Below are 14,467 nucleotides of genomic sequence, written 5' to 3'. Positions count from 1 at the left end.
AATTTTCATCACTAGCAAGACTCACCAATAAAATGTACAATCGTATAATTATTATTATTTAGTTAATCTTAAATATAAAGTAGCAACCAAAACAGATTATTATACCTGCACCAATTGATTGATCAAGTAGTAGTATTAAGTTCACCCAATTGCAAGGTTTACAGGTGAACGATACGCATGTAGTTTACTATGTGTAGATTTGAGAATTCGAATCTGGAGATTGGTATTTCAAGGGTTATTTTTCTATTCGATTTTATTAAATATACAAACGATGTTTTTGTAAAAGATTCTAAAAAAAAAAGCATTTTGTTATAAATAAAGCGTAGAACAAATTTAAATTCAATTCGTATAGGTATAATACACATTTTCAATTATTAAATGCAAAATAAGACATATTCCGTGTCACTTTACATTAAAAACATTCAACACAATAAATACTGTTCACGTTTCATGCGTTTTAAAGATTGTAACCAAAAAAATGATACACCATCTATAGTTCATAGACATCAATTCTTTTGCAAAAACACCGATTCTACAAAGCAAAATGACAATGCGTTTATGCATTTTTATCTTAAATAATTGTTGGTTTAATAATTATACAAACAAGGTTTGGAGAGATTAACACGCAATAACATATTTACACATTTCATTCTTTGTTCCTACATGTCGAGGTAAAATTGTGAATCTCATAAATGAGAAATAAATTAGTTAAATTTACTTTGTATTGTATTATGTTCTCCTTCATATTATTACTCGTGTATTTTTAATTTTCTTCATTATCGTTTGTTTTATGTTCGTTAAAGTAGGCCAAGTTCAACAGTAAATGCAAAGGTGGACAAATAAATAACCTTTTTATTCATTCTTCAATCACAAGGCTACTTACTTTTAGATATGAATTGAATCGTAAAAATAACCGAAGTTCTTAAAGACTACATTACAATTGACAAGTGTATATCAAACCGCTGAACTTGGGCTTTCGCAAACGGATAAAATGTTGTCAGGACACGACAGAATATATATGGTCCTGTTATCTTACAAGGAAGGTATCCCAGGTCGATCTCTCCGATTTGATTTCGTTTGTAACATGTTATAGTAGACTAAAAACTAAACGACATGTATTTTTTTATCTGCCGTTAAACACTAAGGGTTGAAAACGGCTCCCAAAGTTGGGCACCCAACGGTGTGATTGCTTGATGGATTTGAGGGAAACTAACGCTGAAATGCTTTTATCATTAGTAGTAAATCATTTCTGCATTGGTTTCATTCAAATACGTCAGGCGCATCAAGAAATCACCTCCTTGGGTGCCCATTTCCAGGGGTCGTTTTCAGCCCCTTAAAGTGTTTAATGGCAGATAAAAAAAATACGCATTGCGTAGTTTTTAGTCTACTATAACATATTACAAAAGAAATCAAGTTGGAGAGATCGACCCGGGATACCTTCCTTGCTAGTTCAATTGGGTATTTTTACATACCACACTTTGCAATCAATTCTCTTAAACATTTCTTTCATTCACTTAATAAATCCTTATGAATAAATTGCAAAGAAGTACGTAAATACTCATTTACTTCCCGAAAAAGCAAATATATCCATGTATATGTATTTATGTGTGTGTGTGTTATTTAGGGCTCATGCGAATTTTTTATCATTCGGTAAATTTTTTACCAGATAGTAGCAGTAATTCCCGCTAAAATCTAACAGTCACAGATTTTTTTGAATATTATTAGCCTCACAATAAAATTTCTACTAAGAATATGACCGAAGCACATGTATTTTGAATGGGAAAATCTCCCCTGTTACCGGAACAGGTTAAGACTGAGGTAAAACTCTAAAAGAAATTCAGGGACTGTTTTTGAATTATTCGGAGCCGATTTGTGGGGGGGAGGCGAATGATAAGAAATTCATCGAAGTCCTATATAAGGATCACCCTAATGTTTGTGTGTATGTGTGTGTGTATATATACATATATACACACGTACTTATGCATGAACCTCAGACTGTTTATAAAATAAATATGTCAGTTCAATTCTACAATCCGTTACTATATTAACTCATTTCGTAATGTTATATACCTGGGCTTCCCAATTTATATTTCAAAATTGAAGATATTCATTGCTCTGGAGAGTAGACTTTTTTTTATCTTATATTTACTAACTTATATCAAGTCATTTGCTAAAAAAATCTTCAGTTTCAAATCTGCATGGTATTAACGACACCCATGTATACCAAACACCAAAAGGAAACAAAAAAGTTACAATTATCATATGCGTAACATTTTCTACAATAAAAAAAAAACACAAATGTTCATTATTTTTTCGATCTGTAACAACAATTCACTCTAGAAGTATTTATAATAAAAAATTGATTCCTCAACAGTGATAATTGCACCGACGTTTGGGATAAAATGAAACGAAAAGAAAAAAAAAAACGCGTCTTTTTGAATTACAATTGACACAATGCAGACTTGATCATGTGTATTAAAATATCAATCATCTCTCCCATATCTGTACCATAATATTGTGAAAGCATATAAACTTGACATTACGTTTTCCAAATTCGTCTCCTTGTTCCACGCCTAAAAGGGTTGAATAGTGTTATTTTATAAGGTAATCTTCTTATTATAACACTACTCACTAGTTGCAATTGATATCCTTCGTCACTACAAAATATTACTGAATTGACGAATATCGCGACTGATTATGAATACTGAATAAATTTATGAAATTAGTTTATTGAGTATAAATCAAAAACAATCAGTCATGTTATACCAATTCGAACAGTGATACCAGATTATAATAATAATAACCCGTCTTTTCGCGATCAAATTATGTCAATGCATAATAGTATATGATTCGAGAAAATTTGAATAACGTTGCGCCCGAAATTTTATGCTTCACGCAGTAAATTCAGTTCGTTCTGACCTATCATACAATATATAAATCCATACCATACCTCATATTAAAACTTGTCTATAACCAAGCTCCTAATAATATTCTGTATTATTATTTAGAATACGATGTGTTCGATCATTGGTTCATAATCATCAGATTCTCAGCTGCGCTACGAAAGAAATGGATTTGCTGTAGTGCCTGACCAGGGATCCTGTCGGATTTGATTAATTGTTGGACGAGGTGGTGGTGTCGCTGCAGCAAATGGATTTGCCAAATACGGTACCGTCACTGTAAAATGTTTCGAAATTTGACAATGTTACACAAATGTACAAACTTGTTTTAAATTTCCTGGCAATTGAAGTGTCAAAGTATTAAAAACTAAATGTTACAAACTAATTAATCAACTTATTGCGCTATATCCATAGGTAGAAAACTATACTGGGGAGCTTGCAAATAATACGGTATACGCCAATGAACAAGCTTGTGGACTTTAAATAAAATTTCCATTTCTGAAACAGCAGGATGTTAAGCACGTTGAGAAAAACAACTAGTGCATATGCAAATTGACTCTAAGTCAGAGTGAATTTCATTAAGTCAGAGAGTCAAGTCAGTAAGAAACTTGAAGGAAAATTTTCATCTAGACACTTGAATCAATAAAATTACATGTAAAATCTCTGATGTCCGCAAAGTTGTATAAACGAAACTGATTTACATTTAGCTACACGAATTCAACATTCGTTTCCGAATAATCAGCAATTATGTTTAACACAAGACCGTTTCCATGCATCGTTCACCATGCATTAAATCGAACCAATATACTCACAAAGTTACTTCCAATGAAATGCTGGGACGATAAACATAAGACAAGTGTTACATGTAAGTTGATAAAAAATAGTATTGCTGAACAGGTGTGAAACATTTATAAACGAACATAGGTCTCCCCGTAATCTCATATTGTTTACATTTCCTGATATTTAATTTCTGTATAGTATAGATATTGAATATTTACATACTTCACTCAATATGATGAGTACATTGATGGTAATGTTTTTCAGTCAGTAGATACAGAATATTATTCAAAATAATTAAATTTAATTGATTATTATAAATTTTTTATTGGTAGCAAAAATAAAGATAGGATAGTAAATCAATTTTGTTGCTTTTAAACTGATACCAATAACCAGCACGTCATTAAAAACAAATTTTTACTAACCTGTAGGTGCAGGAGCAGGTGGTTTAACCGCAGTGGCACTAACAAGGTTATCCAAATTAACAAGTGCCGAGTTTTCACCAAGGAATGATTGAGGAGTCTTCTTAACAGCTCCCGTACTTGCAGAAAGATTATCACTAAGGCCTCCGAGGTCAAATGGATCTGGCGACATCGCAGTTCCTAGCACAATGAAATTTATATAATAAATAAGTGATATCGGTATTTTTGAAGTTTTACAAAGACTTTTACAGGACGTGTAATTTTTTTTTTTTTCTTAAATGCTTACTGTTATTGTTAACACCGTTATTAGGCTGCGGACTAGTTTCCAGCTTGCCTCTGTTACTGATGACATCAAATTCATCCAAATCTCCAAGTGGGCTCGCCCCAGAGTTTTGTGGGTTTTGAGAAGTAAATTCGTTAAATCCGATTCCACTACCATTGAAACCATTAGTCTGATTGCTAAAGCCAATATTTGATGTAGGCAGATTGAAACCGATATTTTGGGGTGACTGGGCTGTAAATCCAATATTCTGAGTAAGGGTAGGATTATTAAAAGACGGAGATGGAGAAGCAAGAGCTGAGGCTTCGGCTCCAGACGAGGGCGACCAAGGATCCACAGTACGAGGAGCAACTGTTGCTGGTGAAACCACTGGAGCTCGCCAAGGATCAACTGCTGCAGCTAAAAATGAAGAAATGTTGTATGCAATATAAAACAGAGAAGACAGCAGTATCAAACAAACACAGTAAGCTGCAAATAGCGAAGTTCTTTCCAAATCTTGAAGCACGTAACAAAATGAAGATATGAAAAGGAATAGTTGTGTTGTTTTATTAGGATTATGTTACCATTCAATATTACTAAAATTTTTCTGTCATGTAAACAAAGTACCACACGTACACGTATATGGATTATGAATCAGTACTTAGTTACATATTATGAAAAATGGCACTAGGTAATATCAGTTGTTTACCTGACAACGCTGTGACCGAATTTCAATTAGGATTTAGGAACATGCAAAAAAAAAATCCATATACATATAATAATTAAAATTATTATTTGAAGTAGATGCCAGAAATTGGCTATCTTAAATTACTTACTCGGTCTTTGCGGAGGAACAGGAGCCCACGGATCGACTGGAGGTGAAGCGCTACTTGTCGGTACACACCATGGGTCAGTATGTGGCTAAGAAAAAAAAAACACACATATATGTATTCAACATTGAAATTGATTTAGAAATTCCTTTTCAGTCTCATCGAAAAAAAATCGGCCACTTGTAAAATAGCTTATCAGAAATGATTATTTTCGTTAAATCCTGGATTTGTAGAATTCTGTATCTCCTCTTTTACGCAGAGATATGACCTTACATAATAAGCGTTCACTTCATCTTCGAATAACTTTTCACAATTGAAATTATGGGGCTGAATAATTGATCGATTAGCTTTCAACATACCTCCATGCGATAAAAATTAGATATGTCCAATGACTAACGTGCAGCATGCAAATGGTGCAATATTTTCATTGGATGAATGCGAAATATTCAACATACAACTCATTAGTGTCTAATAATTATTTCCTTACCTGAGGTCTCGGAGGCGGTGCTGCTGTAGGAACACCCCAAGGATCGACCTGAGCAGATGATCCGCTTGCCTCTCCTAAGTTTACATCTAATAAGTCGAGCACGTGACTTTGTTTGTCAGACGGAGGTGATCTGAAAAGCAAGGTTGAAAACCTTCATCAAACAGATTTTGCCAAGGAGATAACATAACCACAGTTTTTCTTAGCCTTAGCTGTTTTTGTTGATACCTGTTTTCAAATGACTACTAAAATAATTGTGAGCTGATTTCACTCATTCACACTAACTTGAAATCTTGTTGACTCTGACTCAAAGCCAGCTGTAATCTGACATCATCACTACGTCGTCTCTGCTCTTCTTGTTCAGCCTCTTCTCGTGACATTGCAAGAGCAAGTTGTAGTTGCAGTTCTTCTTCGCCAACGGTTTGTGGTCTCGCCGCTTCGAGCTCAGCTGAATAATTACAAGAAAAAATTTTAATTATTAAAATTAACAGACTTGATACAATTCAATTGCAATTTTTCAAATTTTTATGATGCAAAATAACACGAGCCAAATTGAAACGTACGTTTGGATGCTGATTCTGAAAGTTGACACGGCTCCCAGTCTTGAAACTGAAATTTCACAAAAGATATAACGATGAAATGAAATAGAAATAATTGATTGAAGATATATACCTAATGATTGATTTCTAAGCTTACATCGCTACTCATCGGAGACATCGTATCTAATCCATCGCTACCAAAGCCACTCAGAGATTGTGCAAATCTTTCCTTTGCTTTCAGAGCACGTGCTCTTTCGTTTCTCAACCGTTCATCGTCTTTCAGTAATGCTACTAGTTGCTTGGCTTTCTCCCTAACATTAATTCCTTGATCCTTAGGTCCCTCCATGTATTGAAAATCTGTAGGTAATTGAAGTAATCAATAGTTAAAACGATCTCAGTTTCTCTATCATACGGTCGAGGCACATATGAGGCTATTTTTTTTTTTTTTCCTTTGATCCATTATTGAAGAAGAGCTCACCTTTTAGAGTCTGGATAGAAAAGATGTTTTCCCTGCATTGATGAGCAACTTTTTCTGTACCAGTTTTAATTAAATATTCCAAAAGAACTAATGCTTTGTAAACGTGCCGCCAATTCTTTCCATGATCATTAAGTCGTTTCCAGAGCATTTGCATTATCTCTGTGAATGCTACAACATTGTAAGTTAAGTCGGCTATTTCTGCCATCAGTGTACTGCTAGGACCCCATGGATCATTGCTCGTGGCCTTGCGCACTGCTTTCTGTAAAATATCATAGCAAAACATCCATTATTACCATGTTTTTCCTTTTAGCATTTCTGAATAGGGGATATTATTGAAGGTTTTTATTATCTGATAAACTTGGAATGAAAATTATCCAAATAATGGAACTCTGATTACCTGCGCATCACTATAGTTATGAGCAAGATTTTTGATGTCCCGTCGGATACCTGCCAGGTTTACCTGCATCACATCTTGGCCTTGTCTTCGCATCTGAAATGTTAACAAATATTAGCTATGTGTTGTTTATTTTTTCTTAAAATATATGATAGGTATTTAATAGGTGATAAGAGGTAAGAGAAGATAGGACTAATTAGAGAACTAAAAATACTAAAATTCTGATGTTTCCTTTACTTTTGTAAAAAATGGAACATAACTTCTGGTCGAACAGATTTATTCATGATATGAAATCTTCTACATATGGAAATTACTCTTCTCGACATAAATACAAGGCCAACAGGTACAAGCCAACGATACTTGCACAATTAAATAAACCTTTTTGTAATATATGAGACTCATCATTCACAGTGTATTCAACCTTGTGCGAGTATTGCATTTGAATAATTGATAGCACAGCGTTTAGATCGTATCGTAGTTAAAATAAAAATTATCCTCGAGTTTGAAAAAAATCCAAAATACGTCGATGAGACGAATTGGACTGAAGGCATTTGCATTCTCAAGAGTTGAAAATAAGAAAAATTTATATTATAATAAATAACAAAGAAGTAATTCACACACTTTTTCTACCATAGGTGAATATTCGAGCTTCTCGGTCTCATGACCAGATCGGTCGTGAAAACCCATTCTTCGGGGAGTAATTATACTATCCATACACGAAACATTCATTATTCAAATTAGTCAAATTCAACTAACGTATGATTTTTTTTTATCAATAAAGTACTCGAAATTGTAATGTGTTTCAAACGCTGTAATTAATTTAATAATGCACCAAAAGAATACTGTTCCCTGTAAGAGCAGGTAGAAACGTGGATGTTGTTCTTCAGAAGTATACTTAGCAACTGAGTGACCCCGAACGTTCTACCAACGAGTGCGAATAATAGCACTGTTATAACGAGCTGAGCAAATATTGTCAAAGGCACAACAGACTTGATTGTGAATTATTACTCCAGTGACGAAATTATCAAATATTATTCGAATCTCTAGATACCGTGAGTTTAGACTATCAGAACAGCTTGAATTAATTACTAATGACAGGCTAATATTCACGCCGCAAACAAAATTTCTAGGCCACTGAATATTAATTTCAGATTATGAAGTTTGCAAAAGCGGAACATACTTCTATTATTTATAGATCGTTAAAATTCATGAGCTTACAATTTGTTATGCTTATTTGCATTACTCCAAATATCTTTAAATTTATAAAAGAAATGTATTGTCGATTCGTGCCAAACATTCAACACCCATATATGCCGTACAAAACTTTGATAAGTTGTCCCTGACCTACTGCCGTTGGCGAAGGTGTTGTTAAAACATAAAGAGACTTACTAAAACTGTAATAATTTATTTACAAATCTGATGGAGAAATCTCATATTTCAACATGGAAAATTCTTTTTGTGAAACTTTTTTTCTGGTTGCGCATACAAACAGCATTTACTTCTTCTTCCTGTTGTAATTATAGCAAGCTATCAAACTAAATTGACGTAGAACACAAGAATATCATGTTGTATAACTACAGGAATGATGTATTTCTATGAAATTGTGATATTCAAAATATCAGGTATTACTGTCGCTTTATTTTGAAGTCTGAAGCGCAAAGTGTAAACACCAAGCTATCCATTCAAATAAAATTATTAGAGATAAGAGGTAGGTAAGACGACAGCAGCGTCTGATACTTTCTAATCTGAGATAATTGTAAACCGTGCAAAGCGTAATTTAAGTCAGAAGTATGCGATTCTTAAATATAAAAAATACTTTTCATCAGCAGCCTCAATTAAAATGGAATAGTTTAGCATTCAATTATACAGCTTTACTACTCGGGGTCTGGTAGCAGTTTGTTAATTACGTATTTTGAAAAGACAAGAGTGATCAAAGTCAATACCTGAAAGAACGAATGGCAGTACATGGTTCATTAATGTTAAAAATATAACTTCATATGGAACGGCCAAAAATCAGAAGAATAATTTGCAAAATGTTGACTGAATGCATGAAAAATCTCTGATACATTTTTGTTTTACCACCTATTGCGTGAAAGTTTTAAAACTATAATTATAAAGGTCTACTCACTGTGGTAAGTTCTTATGTTCGCGTCTCACTCTTGCTAAATGGCCCCGCACAGCTGCAAGTAATTGGAAATTAGTACTGACAATGGTTGATTCACAAGTCTAGCTTCTGCTATCACTTATTATCAGAAAGTATATATTATCAGATTCAGAGATCTAGATAGACTCCTAAGACAAAGAATAAAAATAAAATTTCAGAGTAGGTACCGCAATAATATAATCAAAAAATATGACATTACTGAGGCAAGCTGACCATTGGCAACCTTCCCTTTTGACTCCATCATTGTTTAGTGAAACTACAAACTTCTTTTCATTTATTAATTCGCTTTTATCCTTCCTCGATTGAATGTAATACTACAACTACCTACGTGAGTTCAAATATCTTGATTACTTAAGTAATCATCTTCGGCATTCGTTATATCTCAGTCTGCATGCAATATTTCTTCATTGATTACAACGTAGAAATACTTGAGGACCTCTACGTCAGTCTGTTGTATTGAAGATTTTTCATCATGCTCAATAAACAATGACTGGCTTATCTCATGACGTACTTAGTATATGTATAGTCTTGGGCAAAAGTATGATGTTGAATATGGAATTTACTCTCAACAGCACCGAATATCACTAACTGACAAGTATTGCAATATATCGAGAAGGAACTTCACCCTTAATTCTCAGAATCGCAATGAATTTGACTTTTGTAAAATTATGTTACATTATATCTTATCGTTCGTTTTGTTGAATTGTGCATTAACAATTTAGGGTATCATACACTTGATGGATTTAGATTCACAGTAGACAGAGGCTAACAGAGAGTTCAACGTATCACGATGCACAAATTAATCTGATGTTGGTCAAGGAGTGAGTTACTGTTATTCCAAAGTAGCATAAGCACTTGAAAGTCACGAATTTAGTATCGAACACAGTGGAGCAGTAGGTGCAGAAATATTGCAACAGTATGGACTTGAGAGAAGTGGACTACTTTCTGTTTGCGAAAATCCTGAGAACCCATACGAGCAAATCTAGTAAATATTAATAAATATTACGTGAGTGTTTGTGTAAAAGATTCATAATTGTCTATTCAATTTCTACATTGCATAACCGCCCCATTTCAACTAGAAAAATACCAACGAATTCCAAAAATAATTTCAACAGGCCTGTACAATAATCCAACGGAACAAAAAAATGTATCATTTTAGCTTATGAATGCATGCCATTGGTGCTTTTTTTAATCTCCAAGGTATAATTTAGGAACATGAAGAGCAAATGAAATGCGAGTCACTTGTACTGAGGAAAAATACAAGTTTACTTTGTTCTGCATCCTTTGAATGTGAAATATATTGCTCATTGCTAACACGTGAATAAAATTAGTTTGAAAAAAACAAGCGACTCTGGATCTGAGGCCAAAAATAAATGGAATACTATTGTTATTGTTATTTTTTAATGCAAACACGCCAGTTGAATAAAGCTTTACACAGTCTAGCGGTAAAGTCAATTATATAGTCCCAAGTAAGGCTTCTCAAGTAAATGTAATACGGCTGAATGACCATGGGAATATTGATCTACTTCAAGTTCGACAATTTCACAATAGACAAAATTCAGCAATACTAGTTGCTTGATAAAATAGAAAAATTAAATAAGGCCGAAGTACATAACATTGCTGTGACGATACATTTGTAGGAATATTAGTTATTTCGTAACTTTGGGATTGCTTGAAATCAAGCAAACTATCAACACGCAGAATATACTTGTACTTTGGAAATTCAACGAATCCATAATCATCGTAGAATTGCAAAACAATCATTTTCGTATCAGTGTTTCGTTAAATTAATGTTACCAACTTCATCCCTGTAAGCAGAACATAAAAAATCAATTGCGGACATTGTCTGACAGTACAGACGCGACACCTGTTATTGCAACATTTTTTACACTTTTTTCTATGTCGTTCATTTCAACGTTCTCTGTTGAACTATAGGCGCTATTGATAACAGAGCATACCAGTTATCTCGCTTGACAGGGCTTAATATAAGCTCGTAAGTAAGTACCGTGTTATGATCTCACAGATTTCACAGAGTGACTCATTTTTTTAATAACAGTGACATTTCCATCATGTTTTCGGAATAGCGTATTTTATCAAGCAATTAAAAGAATCGTTGCCTGATTGACGACGTTGTGCCGTTGCTGCTTGGTAAGATTTGTGGCATTTTCATCTGCAGATTGTGGTCAGAGCAACTTCCGCCAATGATTCATCATGTGATTGCGACAGTGTGACTAAGGAATTGGTTAAAAAGAATATCGTCCATCATATTTGATGGCAAAAGAAGCGACTGAAGAACGTTTGAAAGAAGATAAGGTAACAACTTTACAGTAGAGAATTGGAGGCAACGGCAAATGGTGCGTGGCATAGAAGCTGGTACATTTTTCAATATTCAGAATAAATGTAATTTGAAAATAATTTAATAGAAATAATAGGTAGACCGTTGAAGTAATGTTTTGACGAATGCATGCTCTGAATGAGCAGACACTTGTCCTTGTACGAACATTCCTGAGCATCACACACACACACATACACACACACACACACACACCAGTTTTAAACACATTTCAATGCTGGATACGTACGCACTCGTGACGTTTACTATCCTTACGAAGTGGTACTTCTACTACTACTACTACTACTAGAACTACTAAGAAAAACGGAATACGTCAGGAAGTAATTTGACGTTTGTAATTTTCTTGGTTATACCTATGGGGGTGTCAGAAGTAGACTGAACGTTTAGAAATTCGATGATAATCATCGTCGGGTGATGTTCGAGAAACGTACAGCATGTTTACCAAAATATTTTTACACAGACAAACGATATTGTATACGTAGGCGAAAGTACGCTCGGCCCAAAATCTATTGGAAAGAGCACCGAGGGAGTGAGTGCATTGGACTCACTAGAGAAACATTCTAGGTCCCGTCATAACATCGCGTGTCAAATGGGCGGCGTCATTACGCAGATCGTTGATAATGAATGATTGAGTATTCCGCGATGCTTACCTTGTTAGATACTTAAAATTTTACACAGAACTTAGGATGAAAATGATGAGAAAACAACATAAGAGATAAATTATCACAAGTTCATTCACAAGCACTCTGACGAATCAGCAACTATGAACCAAGATGGCCGCTCTTTCCGCTAGCCGTTCCTCCTGTCTACGATAACTCAACTGTCAACTCTTCACGCTCACCACGCATTTTTTACGGCATTCACAAGGTATTACTTAATTGTAATCGGGAAATTTACGGTCTAACACACGCTTGGCTTACCCAAGTCGACTGATTTGATCTCTGACGAGAGAAACGTCCAGGCAGGGACGAATTGTTGAAAGTTACACTAAGCACGTGTCATAAGTCGGAGGTTTTGGCGCGTAATTGTACGAGTGTGCTTGTCGGTCACGAGTTCTGAGCCTCAATAAAATGATCCATTATTTACGTATCATTTTTTTCCAGGTTCAGTCTGCCTTGAACGATTCGAGATCAAATGACTGCCAAGAAAGTTTTCTCCCTTGTTTTCGTGCGAAATGCATCTGAAATACTGCTCGGCATGAAGAAACGCGGTTTCGGACAAGGAAAGTGGAACGGGTTTGGCGGCAAAATTGAACCCGGTGAAACGATCCCTGAAGGCGCTGTACGGTGAGATTTCCTTTCCGTTAATTACGTATTTCTATAATTAAACAGGTTGATTTGTAATTCAAATTGACAATATGATTTTCATTTAACAACTTTGTATATTTAATTATAATAGCGTAACAATTAACAATAGTTTGTGAGATACAATTCAGTTACAATTAAATATTAGTCATAAATGCAAAGCCGTTCAATTAAATTTAAATAAAATTATCAGCATAATATGAAAACAATGTTTAGAGATCCCTTCTCTTTCCTTGCATCACAACGAGAGAATACCCGAAATTTGATACTTAAAAAAAAAAAACACTCGACAAATCATTCGCGTTTATTGTAATAACGTATTCAAGAACAATTTGATTTGAAACGCTATTCAATACTCTCAGAGAATTACAAGAGGAGTGCGGATTGATTGCGAAAGACCTGAAGAATGTTGGCCTGCTTGAATTTAAATTTGAAGGGGATCCCACACTGTTGGAAGTGCACGTTTTTGAAACCCACAAATATCATGGAAATGTAACAGAATCTGAGGGTAATCAAATTTTTACATATAGTAATGTTGATACATTCAAATTCATACAAATGCATTATGTATAGGTATCACAATTTTGGAGAGTACTGCATTTGCAAACTGAAATGTGCAAAGTAAATTTTTCTGGTTTATCGTTGAAGAATGTTTCTTTGTTCATCATTTTATTTTTCAATATTTCTAACAGAATAATGATTTTGTGTGTGTCTCTCAACCTACTTTAATAAACAAATCTATGTAGTTATTGTTTTTATTACCTTTTATTAAGAATATAACATTATACTGTGTTTAATATAAAATATTTAAAAATCTAGAAATGTCACCAAAATGGTACGACTTGAAGAATATCCCTTTCAAGAATATGTGGCTGGACGACGAGCACTGGTTTCCATACATGCTAAGAGGGGAATTCTTTAAAGGACATTTTATATATCGTGGCGAAGATCTTATACTAAAATATAATATCCAAGTTCTGGATAAGCCTTCAGAATAGCGTACAGCCTGATTCAGTCCACAGTATTTTACACACACTTGAAAAACCTTCAATCCATGAAGTAGATTCCTATTTACAGCATAAATGTTACCTAAGCAAATACTAATATAATCACCTTATCATTCAAATTCAATATAATTCTTAGTTGAAAAATAGTATTAGGTCAAAACTAAAATGGGCCATGCTCATATTCTACGAGTAATACGTTAAGATGTGTCTAAATTTAATAACTAACAATCATATGCCAGTTTGTAGCAAGAACGTGCATTTGGTCAACTTTCTTTTCGAGATAATTTATTTATTTTTATTCTTTTTTGTAATGTTTAACTCCCAGTCGAAATACTCACAATTTAATAATATTTCAACTTGTTTCCTAATAGTTTTAAGTACACAATTGCTAAAAATAAGAAGCTAGTAAGGTGATTTAGCTCTGTGTTAAAAAAGTTGAAAACCAGTTTATTTCTGCATAATACAATAATTGATACTGTTATGAGTAATATTCTGACTCCATGCAATCAATAAATCTTTATAAATTAGCTCTCACATTCACTTATTATGTATGTTC

The 14,467-nt window shown here is 34.0% G+C and overlaps 2 protein-coding genes across 5 annotated transcripts; one reads left to right on the top strand and one right to left on the bottom strand.

Moving 5' to 3' along the window:
• Positions 1–1,506: 1,506 nt before the first annotated feature.
• LOC124410477 (epsin-2) lies at positions 1,507–12,380 on the bottom strand. 4 transcript variants are annotated; one of them, XM_046888883.1, is made up of 12 exons: positions 12,251–12,380; positions 9,212–9,263; positions 7,087–7,179; positions 6,690–6,948; positions 6,369–6,568; positions 6,236–6,281; positions 5,958–6,120; positions 5,676–5,805; positions 5,195–5,279; positions 4,386–4,778; positions 4,103–4,285; positions 1,507–3,177 (listed from the first exon to the last, which is right to left on the bottom strand). In XM_046888883.1, exons 3-12 carry the CDS (start codon positions 7,177–7,179, stop codon positions 3,059–3,061), a joined length of 1,671 nt encoding a protein of 556 aa, XP_046744839.1. In that variant the 5' UTR covers positions 9,212–9,263; positions 12,251–12,380; the 3' UTR covers positions 1,507–3,058. The 4 variants fall into 4 exon arrangements, with proteins under 4 accessions (XP_046744839.1, XP_046744840.1, XP_046744837.1 ...); XM_046888884.1 differs by lacking the exons at positions 9,212–9,263; positions 12,251–12,380 and adding exons at positions 3,713–3,733; positions 7,714–7,862; XM_046888881.1 differs by lacking the exons at positions 9,212–9,263; positions 12,251–12,380 and adding an exon at positions 7,714–7,861.
• LOC124410481 (oxidized purine nucleoside triphosphate hydrolase-like) lies at positions 12,364–14,329 on the top strand. The gene is given in 6 exon segments (XM_046888888.1): positions 12,364–12,388; positions 12,391–12,429; positions 12,432–12,467; positions 12,730–12,886; positions 13,267–13,412; positions 13,724–14,329. Coding segments are annotated over 6 exon segments (582 nt in total). The 3' UTR covers positions 13,903–14,329.
• The last annotated feature ends 138 nt before the right edge of the window (positions 14,330–14,467 follow it).

The sequence above is a fragment of the Diprion similis genome, chromosome 9 (assembly GCF_021155765.1).
Source record: "Diprion similis isolate iyDipSimi1 chromosome 9, iyDipSimi1.1, whole genome shotgun sequence".
In the NCBI taxonomy this organism is placed as follows: Eukaryota; Metazoa; Arthropoda; class Insecta; order Hymenoptera; family Diprionidae; genus Diprion; species Diprion similis.
Note: the sequence above shows the minus strand (reverse complement) of the source record. Positions and strands in the feature narration are given on the sequence as shown.